Source organism: Salarias fasciatus, chromosome 14 (genome assembly GCF_902148845.1).
Source record: "Salarias fasciatus chromosome 14, fSalaFa1.1, whole genome shotgun sequence".
In the NCBI taxonomy this organism is placed as follows: Eukaryota; Metazoa; Chordata; class Actinopteri; order Blenniiformes; family Blenniidae; genus Salarias; species Salarias fasciatus.
Genome location: NC_043758.1, coordinates 24,091,496 through 24,115,987, shown reverse-complemented (window position 1 = coordinate 24,115,987; position 24,492 = coordinate 24,091,496). Strand labels below are relative to the sequence as shown.

The 24,492-nt window shown below is 43.3% G+C and overlaps 1 protein-coding gene across 2 annotated transcripts in view; it reads left to right on the top strand.

The window, feature by feature from the left end:
• The window catches only part of numbl (NUMB like endocytic adaptor protein), a 67,043-nt gene extending 44,663 nt beyond the window's left edge, over window positions 1-22,380 (top strand). For both annotated transcript variants that reach the window (XM_030108098.1, XM_030108097.1), the window contains exons 2-9: window positions 3,161-3,311; window positions 7,138-7,212; window positions 8,630-8,704; window positions 11,237-11,377; window positions 13,734-13,941; window positions 14,055-14,324; window positions 16,591-16,770; window positions 16,877-22,380. In XM_030108098.1, coding sequence (XP_029963958.1) covers window positions 3,186-3,311; window positions 7,138-7,212; window positions 8,630-8,704; window positions 11,237-11,377; window positions 13,734-13,941; window positions 14,055-14,324; window positions 16,591-16,770; window positions 16,877-18,030 — 2,229 coding nt within the window. In that variant the 5' untranslated portion in view covers window positions 3,161-3,185 and the 3' untranslated portion in view covers window positions 18,031-22,380. The remainder of the gene's footprint in view (window positions 1-3,160; window positions 3,312-7,137; window positions 7,213-8,629; window positions 8,705-11,236; window positions 11,378-13,733; window positions 13,942-14,054; window positions 14,325-16,590; window positions 16,771-16,876) is intronic.
• The last annotated feature ends 2,112 nt before the right edge of the window (window positions 22,381-24,492 follow it).

Genomic DNA, 24,492 nt, shown 5'->3' with positions numbered 1-24,492 from the left:
TGTGACCCTGGTCTGGGAAAAGTGCTATACAAATAAAGCTTACTTACAGTGATGCTGCCAACGTGCCGCCTCACACATCTGTCCACATGCTCTTCGTTTAGACCGTTTAATGTAATATGCAAAACTCTTAAAGTGTCATTGTTGGTGTACCCTCATTGTGTTTTCCTCCTTCCAATTGATGGGTTGGACATTTACACCACTTTTTTTTTTTTTTTTTTTTAATTCCTTCACATGTTTTCAGTTTTGTGTGTGCACTTGTTCCAATGCTGGCTTTAAATTGGAAAGACAAATAACATGGCATTCATTCTGCCCTATCCCTACTTTAAATACACTGTGGCTTTTTAGCTGAGTCAGCTCTGACATATTAAGACCACTTCTATGTCAATTCCTCTTTTTTGAACCATGTGCCAGGTGGTGGGATACAAGGGGGCGAGTGTTCAAAGCCGAAACAAGACAAACGTAAAGTTTTGATCGTATCTAAGCACCTGAAAAACTGCAGCTGCTGTTGGATGTTTTTCTGTTCTGCAGGAGTCACTGGACCAACAGATCCACCTTAATGTTACCGCTAGAATCAAATACACCAGATATAGTTGCAAAGCAGGAAGTTTTTCTTTTTATCTTGATTAGACTAATTATTATTCATACTCCCGACAGTTAGTGGAGAAATAAACAAAGATTAAATTATGAACATCTTTGCTCTGAAGTGGCTGATTTAATCAGGCTTAATTAGATTTTGCTCATGAATGAATATCTGAGGAGACGAACACTGTGAGAGTGAACTCGCTAGTTCCTTAAAGTTTTTTACAACCTGCTGCCTGTATTGCAATGTTTACAAAAGGAGTAGTTTGAGCACACAGTTGAGTTTCGTAACCTTCACATAATGAGGAGAAAGGATAAAAAATGAAGCTACTGAAACAGTCCATTTAAATTTTTGAATGTAATGGATGATCTTTCGTGAAAGATTCTCTTTTTTTAATGTTGGTCAATCTCTATCTGTTTATTCTCAAAGGTCAAGGTCTTCTGCTCCTCACACGTTGCCAGCTCTACATCACTGTCGAATCGGGATCAAGCTAGTTTTGTGCGTTGCAGTGCAGTTTCCTCTCTCCAGCTCGCTTCATTTCCAGCAGTCCTCGTTCAGCTCCTCCCATGGTGCTCAGTTCACGTCATTTCATCTCAGCGTCTCCCTGCGGCCTGCGTCAGACACCAGTTCCATCCACTGTTTGCTGCCCCAAACCGTATGAGGGCCGTCAGAGGGCATCCTGGATTCCCCAAACAGGAACCCCCACCCCCAAGATCCCTCATGGGACATTATACAGCACTTTGCTTTAACCCATTGCACACACACACACACACACACACACACACACACACACACACACACACACACACACACACACACATACACACACACACACACACACACCCTCACACCTGCTGTAGCAGTACTGGTGCCTGCCAGGTGCCAGCCACCTTGGCATTTTGCCCAGAAATGACTGGCGCAGGCCTCAACATGTGTACACTGAGTAGGCTGCAGAGGGGCCTGTTGTGTGTGTGTGTGTGTGTGTGTGTGTGTGTGTGTGTGTGTGTGTGTGTGTGTGTGTGTGCGTGTGCGTGTGCACAGATGTGCATGTGCATTCGCGCTTGGCAAAGGATGCGTTCCTCTCATGCCAGGCATGAGTAAAGCCACTTGAGCTGCCGCGTTCAAATACTCCTCATTACACACACACACACATCTGAGCGTGCGTGTAAGAAGCGAGAACGTCTAATTGCACACAGTTCCGGCACACTGGCCTTTGCCTCTATTACCAGCAACACAGCAGTGATTATGAGAAGTGATGTGACTGTTTGTGTATATATTTGCATGCCTACCCTGACCTGAGTGTGGCACAGCCCTCAGAAGTCTTTCATTATGGAGATCTGTGCTTTACATACGGACGTTTCATGTGTTCGGTGTGGGACTGGTACATTTTCACACCTCATGAAAGCCAGAATAACCATTTATGGAGCTCCCAGATGGTAAGAAATTATTATAACGTAGTTTTTGTTCTGATTAACTCAAACAATGTAAAAGGATACGGGCACAGAGGAGCACTTTATTCCTTCACTATTCATATTTTATGTATTTCTTTTGATTTTTTTTCTTTTTTTTGCTGTATTTACAAGAATGTTCCCAAAGCCCCTGAGACTCTTAGTTTCTTCACTGATTTGATATTGCAGATTCTCATTCAGACTGCCGCCAGCATGTTCGAAAGGAGAAAAGGGGATAGCGTGTGCAAAGACTTGATGACAAAGGCAGGAAAAACGAGTGAGAGTAAAGTCAGATGAGAAACCTCTGACACAGATAACAAGTGAGCTGATGATGCAGCTAATTCAGTCTCAGCGAAAACTTAGAATATGCGGGAGAGAGATTTTTCTTTCTTTCCTTACTATTCTCCAGATCTTCTTGTTGATCGGGGGATGTGACTGTTGTGGAGGGATGAAAACAGTAATTATTTTTTAAAGCAGGTCATGTTTTGATGGCATCATCATCCTGTTTCATTGTGCTGGGAAATTAGTGCCTCTAAACAGGCCAGCGGGCTGAATGGTCCTAATTAGGCGGTGGGGGCGGGAACGGGGACGGGGGGGTTGCACTGTGTGTGCGTGTGTGTGTGTGCTGATCAGCATGCACTTGTCGTTTTTTTGATGTATCTTGGAGAGATGAAAGCATGCCCCACGCTTTGCGTTCATTAGCTTTCCACCTGTGTGATTTGTACTGCCTGTGTCTGAATAGAGAATCAATGGAGCATCATGGCGGAAAGTGTTCATGGCGCTAATGTACCGGCTGCCTTGTTAAGGATGATTACAGCATAATGAGCTCGCACTAATCAATGAAATCCTTCCCCCTTCACTCATAATCCTGTATGAGGCACAAGACTATAGCGTCTTCTCTTCTCAAAGCTCTTTCTTTAAATTCCGCTTTGGAACAGTTGCATTTAAACAGCTTTTAATGAACCTCAACAACACACAAAGTGTAAATGAAGGCTGGTTTTATTGTGTTTATTTTTTGTTGTCAATGCTGAATTAAGGGGAAGAATTGCTGAGCTTATTTGTGCTACAAAACTCAAAAGAACCCAAAACAAAACAAAAAAAAAGAACCCATGTTCTCTTTCTGTTTCTGCAGTACCAGGGAGCACGTGACCCCGGAGATGAACAAGCTTCGTCAGAGCCTGAGGAGGAAGAAGCCCACCTATGTGCCAGAGGCCAGCAGACCGCATCAGTGGCAGGCGGACGAGGAGGCTGTACGCAAGGGAAAGTGTAACTTTGCTGTTCGGGTAAGGCGCTTTGTGGAGCTTCCTGTTTTAAGATGAAAGATTACAAGAATAGCATAATAAACCAAAAGTCTCATGAAGCTTATAAAGCTCAGTCATTTCGTCGAGGAGGTTCGTTCACTCAGCCGGTCCATCCACAGTCTGAAGGTTATTTCATGCTTACTCAGTGATAAATTGTTCAGTTATTGGTGGAAAAGATCAAATGTCACGGTTACCTTTTATTTTCCCCCCAACCACCTGTTTCTAATCCACCAAAGTGCCCTCAGTTCATGCACACCCTGAGTCTTCACAGAAAGATTTTATATTTGGTGGATTTATAAACATTTTTGGGTGATTTTATTGTTGCTTTGTTTTTGTTATTTATATGTTTAAATGACCTCTACTGAGTAAATCACAGGGCCACACACAAAGATTCCTAGGTTAATGCCCAGAGTACAAAACATTATTCATAGCTCAGGTCAACGCAGATAAAAACAGGTTTATCATGTATTTGTCTTTGAACACGACAGAAGAAGAGCAAACCATAAATCTGTATTGGGACAAAGTTCTTTGATGCTCTTTTTAGAAGTTACTGGATACTATACATGGGCAGGAGGGGTATTACAAAGCAGAGCAGTGATACTCCTCCTCACTTTTAGAGAACTATTAATATCATCCAGTATTTTTACTTTAAGAAGAACTGCAATTATGTGCAATCATTACCCTGTAACTGTGTTCTGACTTGAAGTTAAACTATGCTTAATTAATGCCATTTGACTTTACCTTACAGTATAATGTGACTGTGTTATTCTGTATACTTGGAGACACTTGACAGTCTCTCCTGTTTATGAGAGGATTACTACTGGATTTAATAGTGTATCATATTATATTTTTAACAGCCTGTTTTGGGTGCCATCATTGTATATTGCATGTAAAACATCCTGAAAAATACCATCATTATTTGGAAGAGGGACTGAGAAAACAAACATCCGGACATTGTGTGAAGGTCATATGAATACCAAGACATTCATCCGTCTCTCTCTCAGGGTCCTGGACCCCAGCTGATCCAGTTTACAATGGACAAATTCAAGTTGCACCCTTGACGGTTATGAAAATCCATCCCAGGAAAAACAGAAAGCTACACACATTTACACCTACATGCAACTTAACATCGCCAGTTAACCTTTAGCGCATATATTTGGGCTGTGAGGGGAAACTGGAGTACTAGATCTGTGTGGAAACATGCAAAAAAAATTGCTTTTAGGAAAGTGTGCTCATCACGTCAGTTTCTTTTGAGTCTAACCTCCATGAACTGCCAGTGAGACAATGGACTCAAATATGTGGATTGTCAAACAGAGTCTAATAGATTTTATGTCGTAAACAGAATGTGTAAATTAGGATTGAGTAGCTTTGACCTTTGCCATTTATACGATATTTAATGTACCTTAGAGCCAGGCACGTTCCCGTATTTCAGCTGTGCAGCCGAATGTCTCCCATGCAATAAAAGCAAAAAGGGGCATTATTAATGGACCACTTCACAGATAACCAGCTGCAGCCTGAGCCTGTACTGTGTGCCTATCGCAGAGAGCTGAAGTGATTTGTTGAAGAGCCGGACAGACAATGACGATGAGGAACGGAGGCCAGAGAGGGAGGAGTGACAATAAGGTGAAGTTATAGATTACGGAGGCCACAGGAAATGACAGGGTGGGAGATGAGAGCTCACTGAGGGGATGGAGAGACATTGTGAGATATGAAATGAGAAAGCAGGGGAGATGGAGAAGCAGATAGGAGAGGGATGGGGAAAGACTGAAGAGTGGATGGCGGAGCCAGGACGAAAAGGAAAATAAAAGGTGGAAAGAACAGGAGTGGGGAGAAGCAGCTGGAGTGGCTCAGGCAGTCTGATGGAAAATGGTCCTAATGCTAACGGTCCGCTGGGTTAGCAGTGAAATGGGCAGTGGAGTGAGGCTGGAAGCTTTATGGCACACCGCGGGAGCTTTAAAGAAAGAGGGAAAAACCCTCCTACTCGCTTTATGTGTTGATCATTTCTCCACATTCTCTGGAACAACTTTTCTTTTTCATATCTGGGCCTTCTCTCTGTTTTTCACTTTTTAAATGTATTTATGAGTCATTCACTATTGATGCCTCCTCTGCTGAACCAAAACGCACAGCAAACTGCTTGAGCTCGCCAATGTTAGAGAAGTTGACTTGAGAAAACTGGGGCTTTAGAGAAAAAGACTCGAATAAAGGTTTGTCAAGTGATTTGTCTGTTTTCACTCCCTCTCTACAGCTTCTCCGGAAAATTATTACAGATGGAAACAGAATGCTTATTTAGGATAGCATGCTTTAAACAAGGTAATTCCAGACGTTTAAATAAAGGAATGCATGCGTGTGTCACTTCTACTGTTCCCATGGTCGTGTAAGTAAATAAATTGATTCTTCATCTGACTGGGGAAAGTAAATACTACTGTGACTATAAATTATCCAGATACAAGCTCCCACTGGGGAAACGGCACATTATGTGCCGAGTGAGACATCACATTTGATAATGCAGCATATTCTTCAAGTAAAGTTTCCTTAAGAAACTGACTGATTCAGTCATCTGTCTTCTCAATCAGCTTACAGTTGGTGGGTGCAGGGCCAATCCCACCTTACCTTGAGGTGAAAGTCAGGGTCAGATGACACTCAACTGGATAAGTATGTTTTGGCAGTGCTGGAAGGAGGCGGAATCACCTCGGTGGAAAAACCCAGGCTGAGGGAGACGATGCAACAACGAGAATTAAAGTACCTGTTGGGATTTGAAAACTGTTGTTGCGGCTGTGAAGCCACACTGACACCACCATCTCAGTCATACGGTTTCTTTATTTCTTAACAGTATATGTGTTCTTTTAACCGAACTAGAGTAATTGAAGTTGGTGACATTGGTCAAAAGGCAGCATTGCACCCTGGACAGACCAGCACTGCATTTTTCATCAAAAACCTATGAAGCCAATTATAATCCTCACTTTAGAAGTATCAGTTGATGATCCAAAGGTTCAGGTGTCAACCTGCAGGTAACATGGAGGAATTTCTGAAGGTTTCACACAATAACCTGCCCAGCTGTAGTTATGGAGGATAAACTGACTCCACAGATGTCTGTTTTCCCAGTTGGTCCTTTGTTAACTCTAATACAATATTGTTGATGATTACTTTCTGTGATTATTGAATTACCTTTGTGGTTGTTTATATGTTGTTTATACACCAACTACAACTTTAGCTGAAATGCCTAAATCCCCCCAAATCAATGGATTGCCAAAGAATTATGTGCATATGTCCTCCACTCATGGCCATGCTGTAGTGTTTACTGCTGGTCCTTGAGCTCTCAGACAGATGTTCTCCAAACTTGGAGCTCTCCTGAAGACGGTGAAAACCCCTCTCCTTGCTCACTACTTGGCTTCTGACTTCTGCCGAGCTATGGGAGCTTTAATTGTGTCCCCGTGGGCTCTCGGCACACCGCAGAACGAAGCACTGGAGAGACAACAAAAGAGGATGTGATGCTATAAATGACTGCAGCCTTCCTCTCTCAAGCGTACGTCCTCATTATCAGCACCAGCATACAACTGGATATCCTGTATGGGTGCTTATTAACTACTTGCTTGTCAATTGCACAGCCGCCATTGAAATACTGATGGAGACTAATGAGGCTTTGGTCGGTTTTGTGCCACTTTGCCTCTTTCTCTTGAGTTGACAAAGTCTGCTTTGCTGACAAGAAGGTTACGAGAGTGTTTAAAAATGGAGTGAAATGAGGAAAAATGAACATCGGTGCAGCCTTGGTTATTGATGCCTCTGCTGTTTTTTTCTTTTTTCTCTGCAGTACCTGGGGTTGGTGGAGGTGGAGGAGTCACGAGGGATGCACGTATGCGAAGAGGCGGTGAAGAAGCTAAAAGTTGTACGTCTCACACACACACACACACACACACACACTCACACACATCTGCAATAGTGGAGTTGCACTTGGTGTATAGATGCAGTTACAAACCGTAACCTCAAGGACCTGGAACCTTCGTGGGAACTCATTACAGACGGGAAGATCCCGCGTCGGTGCATCGACCGCAGCAGCATACAAAACAAATGCACTCACACACTCAATACTCCCTGCAGTTACCGCTCACTTCTTCCTGTTATTTCCCTTGTTTATCATTTTAATCGCCCTCGCTGCCGAGTCTGTCCGCTTGCTCTTCACGTTGCCAGCCTGCCAAATCCCCCTATGAAAAAGAGCACACACAGAGTCAAATATGGACGAACAAACACACAGTTCCCCCTCCCTTGGGGAGCAGGATTCACACAGGGAGCGTGCGAACAGAGCACCACAGATAGTCCAGTGTCACAGTCCACACAGAAAACACACGCTCGGTTACTTTCACTGATGTTACTGGAAACACACTGGATTAGTGTGTGGAAGCTAGAATACAGTGTATTTTTGTTTGCGTTGGATTTCGTGGGGTGTCTTTTGACTATTAATTGTGCCATTTTGTCAGAAAAACTTTCCTGCAGGAGAACAGTGCTGTGTGTGTGTGTGTGTGTGTGTGTGTCCTGGTCTACATTCATTTGTTTTCCTCTTTGGGCTCTCCCTGATGGATCCACTCTGCTTCTCTACCTCCTTCCATCTACTCAGCATCTCTGCAGTTCCTCCAACGAAAAACTTTCTTACACTTGTCTTTCTCTTCTTCTCCATGCTCTCCTTTCCTCTCATTCCCGCCATTCCCCTCCATTATTCTCATTCTTCACTTCTTTTTTTCCTCCACTCCCCCTTTCCTCTTGTCAGTGGGATTATGCAAAAATTGAGGCTCCTCATCGCTACTCTGTGGGTTTCAAAGCCATTTTCCTGCAGCGCCCTGGCTCTCTGTTCCTCTTACACACACACACACACACACACACACACACACACACACACACACACACACACACACACACACACACACACACTGTCATCCTCATATGCAGACTCATATGCACTCGTATGGAGTCCTTGCTGTTCCATCCTGTGTATTTTTAGCGCGGCCCATGCTGAGTATGTTATTAGCGCTGCCTGGTGCCCTCCTCTGGAGAAATAATACTCGGTGCCAGCTGGCACAGTTTTTACCTCAGCCCGCCTCTCGGCTCTTAACCCTCCACTACCTCATCTGCTCAGAGGCTGTAATGATCACTTTACATAACCATGAGTCGGAATAAAATTGACTTGCTTGTTTACAAGCTTGCACCTTTGCAGTTTTTGACTGGAAACCATTTGACGGCACTGGGAAAAAAAATACATTGACAAAACAACTTGAAATGACTCTTCTGTTTTATTTTTTCTCTCTTTCCAGAGTGGGAAAAAGACAGTAAAAGCAGTATTGTGGGTTTCAGCTGATGGCCTCAGGGTGGTGGATGACAAGACCAAGGTGAGAAGCCATATTCGTGTTGCCCCGTTTCATGTGTTCTTGTCTTTATGGCATCATTGACATGAGGAAAAAGCACAATGGGGACAGAGGTACACCTTGTAGTTGTGTACTGTTTATAAATGTGTACTGAATGACTTGATGAAAAGAAGAAAAAAAGAGTACATTTTGCACAATTGTTTTCTTTTGTCCAATATTCAGTTAAGACTCGCGTTTTCTCCTACAAGGGTCTCACTCTGCTGCCGCTTCAGGCCGAAGTCCGCCTCTCCAGTTTCGCTCCCCGTCCTGTGTGCCCATGTGTGCTTGTTTGTTGAGTGAGCAGTTGTGGAGCTGGCACGTATGACTCACGGTTGCTCGCTCCAGGTGCCCGGGGAGGGACGACGGAGTAAACACACATGCACTTGAGCAGTGTCTGGTGGCTCGGGAGGCCTCCGACAGTGAGAGCGGCTCGCTGTGGCTTTGTTGGAAGCTGAGCAGAATAAAGACAGCTGGAGGACGGAGCAGAGAGCAAGCCCGACAAAACTCTGTCATTTTCACTAGTTTTTATTTTTTGTTGTCAAGGCCACACATGACCTTACCTCCCAGAGTCTCGGAGCAGCATTATTCTGCTCTCGCGTCACATTTATCGCTCTATTTTTACTTTACCTCACATCTCATATCTATCACTGCTCATATGTCGTGGAGATCCAATGCTCTCCAAAAGCTATTAAAAACATTGGGTGGGTGTTATTCTCTTTTACGACTCTGGACATAGACACGAATATCGATTTTCGATCTGTCTCACAGATAAATGCAGTCCCCAACGAATCCACAGTTTATTCAGCTTCTGGAAATATTGGCCAATGTCTGCCGTATCCCATTAACAGTCCATAACACCGGCTTTTACTTGGAAACTGTGAATGCTCAGCAAGAGAAATCAGTCCTGATTTCTGCACTTGTTTTTGATGTTTAGATCATCTTTATGAAGCTGAATGATCGGTTTGATCAGACATGTGTGAACCTCAGTCTTCAGTCTTTTTGGATAATGGGACAATTTTTAAAAACTGTTGAATTATTTGCAACAGGAGGAGGGTTATTTAAGCCAATGTCAAACCAGATTTTAATTGTTTTCACTCTAGAATAGTTTTATATATCTAGTTGAATATTAAGCTGCATGTGTGTTGATTCTTTTATTTACAGAATACCTTCAGTTTTTGTCATCAGATTGGTAGTTGTAATTATCATATGTGTGCTAGTGAATGTTAAATGTTTGTCGTTTGACCAGCCAAATCTGGTTTTGATCACTGAAAATGTATGAGAGTCAAAATTAGTCTGCAATGCGTCTTTTGCATTTAACATAGAGATCATATGATAAATGCCATAATGCTGACTCTTAGTATGAAAATCATTTATAGATTAATTTGTGACCTTTACCGACGTCTTTACTTTTGTCATAAGGTTCTTCTTTTCATCTTTTCAGCTTCTATCCATGAATCAGTAGGCGCCCACACAACTCTTTCTTCAGAGCCGTTCCCACAGCCTGTGAATGTCCAGTGTCTGCGTGTTCGCTTCTCACAGAAAGGCCTGACCTTCATAATGCCTCTCCAATAGGATGAAACACTGAAGTCCTATTCAGTCCAGCAGGTTTTTTTGTGTGCGAGTTTAAGTCAGAAGGACTTGTCTGCATTAGGCGACGCAGCGTGAGTCACATACTGCTCTGCCGCACTTATCCTTTCAGTGACATATGAACTTGGAGTGAGTCACGCTCCCACCCGGACCCCACGCCAGTCGTCAGAAATCATCAGAAATGATGATAAATCAATCGGAAACTCATTGTGCCTTCAGTACTTTGTAACTTCGAACAACTTGTTCGACTGTAAAAGTGATGGATGGACCGGTCTCCACTCAGCCTTTCACCTCGGTACCAGCGTCCCCCCTCCGTTCACTGATCGGCCCACAATGAATGGCCGTTATTCTTCAACCTCTTTCTCTTCACATCCCTCCTTCCTTTCTCCTCCTTTTCCCGTCTCCCTCCTCTGCTCCCCTCATCCTCCCCTCCCTTTGTTCTCGGCCCGGCTGAAAGAGAGGAAGGAAGTGTGTGGATGAGTGTGTGAACCCTCTTTCTTCTCCTTCTCCCGCTTGTTTCCCCTCCTCTTTAAGCCCTCTGGTGCGTCAAAGAGGTGAGCTGAGGGCCCCTTGATGTACACAGAGAAAGACGGGGCCCCCTCTTGGATTTTTTTTTCTATAGTGACTATGGACACTGAGGGCTGCCTGAATCGGGCCTCTTTATTGGTTGGTAGTGTGGAAACATCGTAGAGATTAAAAGAGGGTTCAGTGTCATTAGTCTGTAGTCACTCTCCTTTCTGTCATTGGTGGAAGTATCAATAGGCTGAAGTGAAGGAGGGGGCTTGCGGGGTTAAGTGAGGTTGAAAGCAGCATGTCAATTATTGAGTTTGAAAGAAAAAAAAAATCCTTGTCAGATGTAATTTGATGTGATGTACCTACTGGAACGATTTGATTGATTCAGCTGAATCCCTCCTCCGGTTCGTCTCTCAGGACCTCATCGTGGACCAGACCATAGAGAAGGTTTCGTTCTGTGCACCCGATCGCAACTACGACAAGGCCTTCTCCTACATCTGCAGAGATGGGACGACCAGACGGTGGATGTGCCACTGCTTCATGGCTCTGAAAGACTCGGTGAGGGGACAGTAAATCTCCCGTGAACAATTCATTATCGACACCAGAGGTGGGCGAAACACTGAAAGGCTTCTTGAAGGACTTGGACTGCTGTGGAGGGCTGAGCCATAAGAAAAACATAATTATGCTCAACGATTACTGATCTTTTATTAAAAACAGCATGCTACACGATACAGCGATATTAAAGGTGAATGAATGGATGGAGGCTACATGGTTTTAGAAAGATGTTTCCACTCAGTTCCACTCTTCACTTGGCAAGTTCTTGTGGTTTTCTGGGCTTTTTGCAGCAGCTTTTCTTTTTGTTTTTTAGGATGGGGAAAAAGTACGAAAAAGTACGATCATCAAAATAAAATGGGGAAAAAAAGAATCAGCCACCTTCAAAATAAGAGTTTTTTTTTTTTTTTACAATGCATACAGTTTTATGTAAAATGGTAAATGGTAATTTGACTACACTTATATAGCCCTTTTACGCTGCATTAACAGAGCCCAAAGCGCTTTACACTGCATTATCACATTCACCCATTCACACACACATTCACACACCAGTGGAGGCAGCTGCCACGCAAGGCGCTCAGTCCGTCCACTGGGGGCAATTTGGGGTTCAGTGTCTTGCCCAAGGACACTTCGACATGCAGACGGGGGAGACAGGAATCGAACTAACAACATCTCAATTGTGAGACAACTGCTCTCCCCACTGACCCACAGCCGCCCATGTAGCTGAATGTATCTGAGTTTACTTCTGCTATATCAGCTATAGTATAATGGTATATTTAATAAGGTTTTGTGAAAATAGTGATGATGATGAGGTTCTGGTATTCTCAAAAATCTTGGCATCCAACTTATGCTGCATCTGAAAGATGAGACTCCAGCCAAACCCCCATTTTAACTAAAAAGGCAGTACATATAGCCTCATTTGTGTAGATTTATTATGATGGGCTCGTTAAAGCAGTCTCAGCAGCTTCAGGTGATTATATACTACTCTATGCAAACACATTAAATTGTAACAATATGACTACGTCAGTTATCTATTCAAGTTTGTTATTCAAGAAAAACACTTTTCTTTATAGATATTTTTATGTAAAATTGATAAATGCAAAATTAAAATTAAAAGAGCAATCTTTAGTTTATATTTGGACACGTGGACAAACACCTTCCTCTGAGGAGTTTGCATGTTCATGAGCAGGGGCAGGATATGGACGGGTCAAACACAAAGAGACAGCACATTTAACACCTGCTTAAACAGTTACAGTCACCACTTAACTTCAAATGCATGGTTTTGACACTGAAAGAAAAGTTACACATGCATCAGGAGAACATACAGTAAAAATTCAAGCTTGACTTGCTTCTGCTTCCCGACTGGTGGTCCAATTAAAAAGTCTCTTGACTGCAGTCTCTTGGAGGAACTGTGATGGGCGTACTCACATTTTTCTTAACCATCTGCAGCTATATATTAATGTTACATAACACAAACCACAGTGTGTCCTGCTTGTATTATTTAGCCACCCCAGTCGATCCTACACCACCCGAATACCAAAATACTGTTGTGGTAGCAAATAAATGGATGTCCAGCGTATTGTTTTGGGAATTCCTACTTTTACTAGCTTCTGAATCGAACTGTTGACTTTGCTGACCTTGGGATGAGCAGATTGGAATTTAAAGGCAGCTGTGATTGAACCGGTGCATTGTGGTCTCAGCCCTCAGGGTAGTTTCATCAGCTTAGACTGCGAGTTGGATTATTAATGCGGACGGGCGGGAACGCTGCACAGACCTCCAGGATTAGGAGGAGGGATTAGACAGAAACCCGTGGAGTTATCCGTCCATCTCGGTCTGTCTCTGTTTCCACCACACTCTCTCCACATCTTTATCTGTACATCTTAAACAAAACAATCTCTGCTATCGCATTGTATGAGCAAGGAGCTAACTCCGGCGAAAGGGGAAATTAGTGGGAAAATGGGGGGATTATTTGCAGAACAGAGAGCCGGGGGCAGGAACCTTTATCAGTATTAAACATTTGAGGCGATCAACTGCAGACTGATCCCTAAAAGTTCTGTCATACTCAAATATATTCATCTGAATGTTTTATGCAATTTGTATTCAGGTGTGATATTTCAAGTAAGTACCGGCTTTTAAAGAGGATCCCTTGAAGGATCTATGACTGTGGTAATCTTAAACACTGTCAGTGTCGACAGCAGCTCAGTGTTGAAACAGCTTTGAGTTTAAGGTTTTCATTGTGGAGAGGAAATAAGTGATGTAGTTAGAATAATGGAGCACTGAAATGTTATTGAAAAAAAAAAAGAATGAAAATGAGCTTTGTATTACAACTTCAAATCTATTTTTAATGCTTCTTTGGGAACAGGGGGAGAGGCTGAGCCATGCAGTTGGGTGTGCCTTTGCTGCCTGTTTGGAGAGAAAACAGCGACGGGAGAAGGAGTGCGGCGTGACGGCGTCTTTTGACGCCAGTCGCACCTCCTTTGTGCGTGAGGGCTCGTTCCGAGCCAACTCCTCCTGCAGCCAGCAGGGCAGCAGCAGCGAGCGAGAGGACAAGCTGCAGGACAAGAGGAAAGGTACCCGCTCACCGCTTTCTCAACTCGGTCCTCGCGATGTCCAAAACAAACTCACATCTTTGGTGAAGAATAACACAAACTACGTTTACCTTCAGTACCTCTTCTCCTTCCAGACCAGCCAGTTGTGATGCCCGCCCTTCCTCCTGGCACCGCCTCGCCCCCCGAGGGCGCAGCATCCCCCATGGAGCGTCCAGAGCCGGGCGGGCCTCATGCCATCCCGCGCCGCCACGCGCCCATCGAGCAGCTGGTGCGTCAGGGCTCGTTCCGGGGATTTCCGGCCCTCAGCCAGAAGAACTCTCCCTTCAAGCGGCAGCTGTCGCTCCGCCTCAACGACCTGCCATCCACCCTGCAGCGCAAGACAGACTTTGAGACCAAGAACCCGGGTAAGTTGAGATGTTTATGAAATTAGACTCGCAATTGTTGCCAGATGAATACACCTGTTGATCCCTCTGACCTCTAGGATGGTCGACTTAGCAGGCTAGAAGTTCTAAATTTGAAATCTGTGGTGGGGGGACAATTGCAGTACTTTGAATTACACCCAAAACCAAAAGTTGTTTTGGAGATCTATATTGACAAAAATGAACACAATGCTACCAAGGATGTGGGAACTTTCCAAATTTATTTTACCGTTTTTATGTCAGTGCAGACGTTAGAGTATTGGCCATGACAAACCATGTTCAATCCTGTTTTCAGGCTGCAGTATTGTAAACAAGGTCCTCAGTTTACTGAGAGATTGATGGCAACAACCTGTTAAAAGCTAATTTCAGAGCATGACATCTCCAGCGTTATTCACATCTAATTTACACACGGCAGTGAGATGCCTGTGACACACCCTCGGTGTCATCAGGAAGGATTTCCTCCTTCAAATTATCCCAGAAGGAGTCAAGTAAATTCCTGCTGTCATCAGACGCAAACAGAAACTTCACGTCGGAACTCTTCCACTTACGTCATGGTTTGTTTGTTGAAGCATTACTGCATTTTCCATTCGGCGCTGGAGTGGCATCGTGACCTCTGTCTGAAGAGGATTCACTAAGCACATCACCGAATAACCTTCGGCACATCTGCATTCATGTTTGAAAGCAGACAAGGTGTCATTCCTCTGTTTAATCGCGGTTCTCTCCTCCTGCTGAATGCTTCACAAGATTAAAAACCAGGCAAATGAATTGCTGTTATTACTGTCACAATACTGATGGCTTCTACCTGCGCCACCCTGGGAGGTCTGGGCTTCATTTTTTTTTCTTTTTTTCTTAGGGGATAATTAGTCTGAACTGAGAAGCTGATGTATCCACACTCTCGTCCATATTAGAAAACACACAGAAGCATGGACACTCCCACTCGGTGTGAGTGCTGCAGGATCAGAGTGCTCAGCAGTGAGGCTGATTGCAGTCATTAGGAAAGATGAGAGAGAGTCATTCCTTTGACTGGAATAATAAACCACAGCAGTCAGGAGACACTTTCACCAATTACTCAGTGTCTAATCTTTGATTTTCACCTTTCACTCAAACAAAAATCCAGTGGTAGTATAGTGGTATTTTGAATTAAATACACAGTGCTCCCTCTCTCTCTATCACAAACACAAATACACACACATACCTAGCTGCAACACGAGTAGCAGCCAATTCCACTGCCTCTCTGCTCCCGTGTGACTCCCCGAACAATAGAGTGTATTGATTTGTGCGGTCAATCAGCTCCCCTGGTTAGCCCTCAGCAAGTCTCCCACCAGCCTTTAAACCTGCCGCGGTGCTGACAAAGGCACTCCTGCAGCGGAGACACGCGTGTCAGTTGTTAGGACCGCCTCTGAATTCTGTGCGACGTTGACCAGAAAGGGAAAAGACATGGATCACGGAGTCAGCAAGGCTACTGAGCAAAGTACAGAGAAAACTGCAATGGAAGACCTTCTTCAAACTGCAAGCGCCCCCTGCTCTCTCAAGCGGGAATTAAGGCCCGCAAAAATAAAATGCACATAACTTAAGGAGACGTACCTGCATTGGGGAGAATTTGCTTGAACGGCATAGCTACCTGTGCTGCACTGTGGGCCCGTCAGTGGTAATCAGGTGTTTGCTTACTTCAGTTAAAGCCCATCTGTCTTGATTTTATTTCATTAGCTCTGCACATATAATCACTGCCTCCTTGTCTATCTGTTATGACATGAAAGGAAGACAAAGAGCGGAAGAGAGATTTACGTCGTTCTCCAGGGGCTCTGAGTGTTTGTCAGAGGAGACACCAGCAGACACAATTATTATATCTGTGGTTTAAATGGCTGATTTCCTGCTGGCGCCAAAGCCTTCACTTACACTTGATCTGCGCTGTTGAACTGCAAAATGGACAAATCAGGACAAAATAGACTGTAATGTGGATAATAGCTCATCTTTGTTAAGTCTGCACCTCATGATTCTTCAATAAGTCAGTTTTGTTTCACACAGTGGCTCATTTGTCTTGAGAAACTTGTGATATTTAGTCTTTTTAGGTCAACAGCAGCCAATATCAGAGTATTCATTTGCTCCAGATTTTTCTTTTCATGATGTTAACTGGGTCTGTTACACAATGGAATAAATATTATTTCTCCCTCTCTCTGTTTGTCCCTCTGTTCACCCCCACCCTACCCATTCTTCCTCTCTTCCCCCTCCTTTACATCTTGCTAAATGCCAGACATGGACCTGGGGTATCCAGGTGAAGGGGACAGTAGTATCAATGCATTGTGTAGCCAGATCAACACTTCTTTCACCAAGCCATCAGATGAGCTCTTCATTAATCCCTCCATGTCTGCGAACGGTCCACCGGACTGCACTGTGCCCCCTGTTCTGCCCCCACCACCTGCACCAGTGCAGGGTAAGAAACAAAAAATGTCTGAAAGCAACAGACTTTAAATATTTCTCACTGAGCTAGTGTCGTGAGTTGATCCTAATGTTCTAAACTTTGACTTTTCCCCCTCCAGCCACCTCCTCCTGGGTGCAGCCAGAGCCTCCACTCCACTCTCCTCCTCCGGTTTCTGTGGCGATGGCGATGCAGAGTGGCCACAAGCGCACACCGTCGGAAGCTGAGAGATGGCTAGAGGAGGTCTCCAAGGCTGTCAAGGCCCAACAGACCCCCCCTCCAGGCCCCACCATCCCCACTATTCCTGGACCACCCTCCATGTCCAGTCATCAGATGTCCAGTCAGGCAGTCATGTCTGCGGCCCCAGTATCCACTGTCACAATGTCCCTTGGCACCATGTCTAAGCCTCTTATTTCGGGTCCCTCTACTCTTTCAGGTCAGGCCCCGATGCCCCTCCCACCCATGTCAATTCCGTCTGTTCCTCTAATACCAGGCCCCCCTGTGTCAGGTCCTCCCATGTCTCTTCCATCCATGTCCATCCCCACGATGTCGGGTCCGAGCATGTCCGGGGCCTCGTTGATGCAAACCTCCCTGCCTGGACCCCCAGGCTCCCTTCCAAGCTCCATGCAGCCCTTCCCCTTGGCTTTTGATACTACTCCAGCTCCTGTGGGAATGTTTGCCAGCCAGCCTGTCCAACCTGCTTTTGTGCCCATGCAGACCTACATGCCAGGTTTGGCAAGCAGTATGACGTATCCCAACGCCAGCGTGCCGGTGGTTGGGATCACACCATCCCAAATGGTGGCCAACGTCTTCTGTACCGCCACAGGCTCGTCCGGCACAGGAGGTGCTATAGGCTCAGCTGCAGGAGGACCTAAGGTGGGTGCACTGGGAACAGTCGGGCAGCACCATCCCTATCCGGCAGCCCCCGGCGCCGTTGGTCATGCTGGAGGCTTCTCCACGCCTTCGTTTTCTTCCACCTCGCCATTACCGACAGCGATTAATGGCCTCCCACCACACAGTAGCGCCACACTGGGCCTTCAGAATGGGACCTCCAGCGGTGGAGGGACCAGTGGCAGCAGTAGTAGCTGGCCTCCGGAGGGAAGCCAACTAGCGGCACCGGTGGTCAGCGATCCCCAAGATGATGACCGCTTCGAGGCCAAGTGGGCGGCACTGGAGACAAAACCGACGCCTCAGCAGTCTGGGAACAAGGCGCCAACTGCTACAGCCAACCCATTCTCCAACAATTTACAGAAGACTTTTGAGATTGAGCTCTAAGATGAACTCAGCATCCTGAAGCTGTAGCACTAGTCCTGGAATTAAAGCCTGAGACAGCCAGGTGCTAACTCCAGCCTCTTTGCTTAGAATGGGGTGCAGGTCCTTCAAGTTAGCCTAGCAATTGCTCAAAGCTCTCAACAGGAATCAATCCTACAAATATTTTAATTGCTTTCTTTATGCTCCCATGTGAGTGAGAGAGGAACTTGGCAGTCTGACGGGTTGCTATTGGAAGATCAGGTCTCCAGCTCTCCAGACTTGACGGACTGAATACTTCCACTCTACCTGCTGCCTGCCGGCCTTTCTTGCTTTCACCTCTCCACTCTGGCTTTACTTCACCTGCTGCAAGTCTCTAAATGTACTGCATGTGCCCACTCTGGCAAATGCAGTGGAGGGAGGGGGACACAGTCCAGTGGTTCCTTTCTTTAAAAGCCGACTCCACTCAGATGCATTCCAATCCCACAAACTGCTGTTTTGTTTTGTTTTGTTTTGTTTTTGGCAGTTTGGCTTGATTTTGGTGGTGATTTTAGCAGATATGGTAACATCAGAAGATACGCAGAGAGGCACAGGAAGGATCAGCTGTTGAATGGACTGATGTTGAAGTCAGCCGAGCACAGCAGGAGTTTGGTTTCCTCAAAGGACGGGGCAATGATGTGAGACTCAACCTTACCAACCCAAAAGGACTGACTGACCAATAGTAGAGATTTATGGCCAAAATTATTTTATTTATTGTATTTTATTTTTTATTTCAACAAGTTATATGTACTTAATCTCAGAATTTAAAATCAATGTTGCAGAAGCATGTGTTTATTTTCATTTTTATTATCCCCTATATTTATTTTTGGTGAATTGTAAAGAGCAGAGAAGGTGCAGGGAGCAGACAGTCGGCGGGTGTGATTGGGCAGTCATCGAGCGAACTGTGTGAAACTGAATCGCATCACAGGAACCAAATAGTGAAGGCCGGCCGTGCAGCTGCGTAGTTCAACATACAACTCAAGTGTATATAGCTGCATGTTTCTTTCACCCTAACAGACAAACTATATGTTTCCCTGCTCCCGAGGCCGGATTAGTCCAGTATGGCTTCACGTTGTGCGGTGTAGCCTGTTCCTCTCGCTCATGTCTGACAATACGGCTCTGGGACATAAACAATCACTTCAGGATATCCAGCACACAGACACTCTGGACAATACAGCACAACAGTCCTTTGGATGCCGTCATCACCAGACAACACCCAAGGAATGTTAACAACTCAGTGGAAGTAAATATTTACGAAAATCTATAACACTGTGCAAGCGAAACATAATGCACTACATTCCAGCATCCATAAATATTTTTGCGTCTTCAAACACAGGGTACGGTCTCATTGCATTCAGTGTGATTGTGTAGCCACCTCGCGTCAGTCACGGTAGTGCCGCTTTCGTATTACTTCTCGGGATTAAAAATGACATGTGGAGAGAAAAAGGGTAACGTGAGGAGACACGGACTGTCCACGAATCCGCCTTCTGCACGCTGCCTATGAGCATCTTACTGCACGTCCGATAGGAAGAGCCTGATTGACCGAGGTCCTGCAGGAAGCGTGGTAAATTGAACACTCAAATAGATTGCACTTTTCTGTCTTGAGTGCTGCAGATGATCAAGTGAGAATAAGCTCACGAGTGGCAGGAGTATTCAAAGGAGGGTTTTGTGTGCATTAGGCATGGTTTACATGTTAACGGTGTGCTGGAAATAATATTGTTTCCATTTTCATTTGCTTGAGTTCACCAGTTGAGGCCCCCACAAACACAAAATTAAATGTACGGTGTTTGATATGTTGATGGAGGAAGTGTTCAAACATAATTGGAGTATTACCAGAAAAAGAAGAGCATCAGAAGAAATTCAGAAAAAATAAATCACAGGATTTAAGAAGGAGCAAAACACAGAAAATGTTAATAATAAAATCCTGAGAAAACATTGTGGAAGGAAGCTGATGAAATGCCAAAATAATAACATCTCTGCAAAATGGAGAGCCAGTTTGCTCCTCATTTTCATGAAAAACAGATGCATAAACAATGTAATTTGTACATTAATCCATTCATACAGACTCCCAGGAATTTGCAGGATATAGAATGTGCCCGACACGCCATATTCATGAAGGCAACCATACTAAACCAATAGTGTGTGCTGTTTTGCACACTTCTGACACGCAATCCTCCAAGTGTGTGTGTCATATTTACACCAGTTTTATACTCATTAACATTTAGTAGATCAGATTCTTGGTAGTTGACAGAATGAGGGTTCAAATGCAAAGTCAAGTAGAGCTTATTTCTGGTAAATATAGGTTAAAAATGCCACATCAAAGGGCTAAAGTTCACGTTTGTAAACAATAAAGCTACTCTCTTGAGATTTTTAAGGATTTTCCCAAAGATTAAATGTTACCTGGGGATCAAAATGATGATGATGAAATGAATCAAATGGAACTAGACTTTATGTAGGATTATTCCACACTCTCCCAAAATCCTTGAGCAAACAAATCTTAAAAGATTTATAATTAATTTGAAACTTTTATGCGTTTATCTGTTCCTGTGTGGATGCCAGCAGGGCGTCTTTACGAGCTCTCCCACTTGTAGATTTACTAGATGATGGTATTTACAAAGTTGGGAGGAAAGTTTTGTCATTTGTCATTTGTCATGTTGCAGGAAAAAAGAAGTGATGCATCTATGGCAGGGGTGTCTAAACAATGACAAAATATCTCCCTGAAATTGTTTGTGTTTAGCACTTGATGCGATCTTACATTTCTTTCATTTTGCCCTTTTTATGTGATTATGCTTGTTTTGTCGAAAAGGCAAATCAAGGTTTTCTAAGTATTGTAGCTCAGAAGTGCTGAAGAGCTAACAAATGTCTTGTGTGGGTCATGTCTCCCATTATATTTACCGCACAGTTACATCTCCAGAAGTAGACTTTCAGATATGAAGTTTTTTGTTCAGGTTGAGACTTATTTTCTATCCAGATCCAGAGAATAAAATCCTGCTGTTGAATATTGTCGTAGGGATGAAAATATCTCTGCACTCTGTGCAAGATCCAGGTATTTGTGGCACAGTTCGGTTTGTGTTCTCCGTACCACAGGTTACATTTTTCTAAAACGGTGTGTTTTGTGAGCTCAGCAGGCAGTTTTGAGTGCAGCCACAGACTCAGGTGTTAAAAATGAGCAGTGGAGGATATCTGACATAAAAGTGTGACAAATGACAAATACGTCTTGGACAGATTAACGAAGACAAAGTTGGAGCAGATTCAGAAGTTTTCTTCACAGAGGAGGGATGAGCTGTACGTTTCAGACTGAAAGAGGGACGGAGATATTCTTTTAAAGAGCGACGGAAGTCTGAAAGAAGGACGTTTGGATAAGATGTGCTAAAACGGAGATAAGAGTGAGAGGCGGATCGTGTGAAAATATTGAGAACAAAGACACGTTCATCACGTACGTAGCCGACAACACGAGCACTGTCTGCCATCATTTCCTTTTTCTTAAGGCCAAATTGCTCTTTTTTTTTCAACGTCATATTCCTCAGCTCGTTAAGCTTCAAATATAACTTCTCATAATCGAAAAAAAAATTCATAAGCTGTTTTTATTTAACTAACTAAACTGAATATAATAAATCTTGTGTCTTTTCACGAAGATGCATCGTCACAGAGGATTCAAATAGAAAAAAGTCATGATTCAAGGGCTCTTCTTCCTCACGTTGTGTCTGTACGTTATCTCCATGTTACCTTCCCCGAGATGTTCCTGTTATGTTCCTTGGGAATTGAATTGTATGGATGTGAACTGCCACTGATTAGATTTCCTGCCCATTAACTTCCTACAGATTCAGTAGCTTATTTGGTCTCTTCCTGTCCGATATGTCGGCTTTTTTTTTTTTTTTTTTTTTGTTGCTGTTCAGAACTCAGATTTATTTGCCACTGATTTGTCCCACCTCGGATCCTCCCGGGCTTCAGTCCTTTGTCTTCAGGGTCAATCAATATTTCTTCCTCTTTCAACAAACCCAAACCGCTCTCTGTCTTTCTCCCTCCCTTCCTTTCTCTACAAATCGATACAGATTCACTCTGAAAAATCAAAAGGTTTTGTTTCATTAGGAATATATTTTAGCCCTTGACTCTTGTTTGCACGCCCTCCAAATTATAAATGTTGGTTAATTGTGTTCCGGGTTAAAGCAAACTAAATGACCTCATAAACTTGATTGTAAAACCATAATTTAGTGATGGTAACAAAGCAGACCAGTGGAGTTTATTTTTAATCTTTATTTACAGACTTTTTGTATTTAAACCAACATATTTGTATTGTAATTACATTGTACAAAAGATAAATAAAGTAATATAATATTACAACTGCTCCTGTTTTGCAGATGGTAATTTTTTGGATTCTCTTGTCTGTTTTCGTTTTTATGACATAATAATACATTCGGTTTCCCCCTTTATGTGTTTTTTCTTTGCTGTTTTTATATTCACTTCTCCAGCTGCCTCCTGTTATTAATCTTATTACAACTTCTCTTCTCTGTTATTGTACGTGAATGTGACGCAGCGGTTGCATCTTCATCGTTTTTATTGGTGTGAAAGCTTCAGGCAAACCGTGTTTAAGCAATAGTTCAATGTCTCGCTGTGAATTAAATGAGAGGAACATTACACTGTCACATCTCTTGGCAAAATTCACCAATGCTCAGTGATGGTGAGCAATGTCTTAAAAAGAGGAAAGAGTCACTGAAATGAATAATTACCATCATTTAGCTTCCGAATTTTATCAATCCAACAAATTTGACAAGTTTATAAGAGGGAATATCTTCATCTGGAACTGAAACATGAGACACTTCTCCTTTAAAACAAACAATATTGAAGTTTTTGAAAGCAATGTTGCTTCATGAGAACAAAATTTAATTCTAACTATTTAACTTTTTTTTTTTCAATTAGAAGTCTAAAGCTGTGTCCATGGAGCTGGAAACTGGTGGAGCTATTGGAAAGTTCCCATTTCCCAGTTTATAGTCTGACGATGTTAAGCATTGTATTTGGCCTCGTTCACATTTGATTGATGTGGTCACAATTCAGAAAAGAAACCTTGAATTGGATTAAATGAAGCTCAGGTGCTGTACTTTACTTTCATACTGCATCTATGCACATTGCACCTTTTACCTTGTTTCTTAAAGGCTTTATAATCAAAAAACACCAAGTCTTTAATGATGGATGATTTATCCGGGCATTAAACACGTCAGGGCCCTTTTCTATCAGAACTATCTGTCAAGCACGTACTGAAATGCATTCAAACTCTGCAACACAGCATTGGTTGTGGTTGGTTACAAGTTAAAACTCTTTGCATCATTACACACCAACTGATTTCTCTCCTTTGTGAACCTTGCATGTTTCCTGTAGGACTAAAGCCTCCTCTCTGGATCTGCTGCTGCTCAGTCCTGCAGTCATCCAGGGCCGAGCGGTGCTGCATCTCGGGTCACTAATGGGGCCAGACAAGGCTTCTTTTCTTCACACACACACGCACACACACACACACACGCACACGCACTCACACACTCTTGAGCAGCAGTAAGCCTCACCAGGCCATTGTGTGCTGATCTGAGTCAATGAGTCCGTGTGGCTCAAGTGAAAAAAAAAAAAATATATATATATAAGGAGGGGGATCACAAATTCCGAGCCTGCAGATTTACCGGCATTACTGCACCATCTGATCAGTTTTAACAGCCGGAGACAAAGATTAGTCGTGAATCAACCTGCAGTGAGCTTAACTCGCCTGAGGAGTTTTAACAATTAGTCATTAAAATGTCTGTTCGGATTGTCTGTTACTTTTGTGATTACACTGATTCTCTTAATAGGGTATCTTGATGGAACAAACTTTGATTTCACTAATTTGATGAGAAAATAAAGTGCGCAACAAATTTGCTCAAGTTTGTTAACCATATCGGACCTGGAGAAGCACAGAGATAAACATGCAAACTTATTGATATGACACTGTTTTGAAGCGTGCAGTAAGGGTCATGTATTATATATTCAAGCTGAGAGGCTGTGAACATAATAGTTTTTCATGATGTTTTCTAAATTACAAGGTATACGTTATCAAAATGTTTTATTTTATGTCAATAGAAATGATAAGATTTTAATATAAGACTGTGAATAGTAAGTGAACATATTTTTCCTCATTACAGCCTTTTATTCATTCAATGAATAAGCAGAAAACTGACAGATTTGTAGTCACACTTTACAGTACTTGGCATATTTTCTTCATATCTAATGTAATTAAAATTATTTTTTGAGTTTTTGATATACAGTTACAAGGTTTTTTTTTTTTTTTTTTAATTTGGCTGATTATTTCTGTGCATATTCAACTTTTGTTTAAGGAACCGTCTCTAATCTTTAAGGTTGCACAAGAAATGCCTGATTTTTTCACACTAAGTAGTGGACACGAAGACTGAAACCCTGAGTGATGCAGCAGCAGAA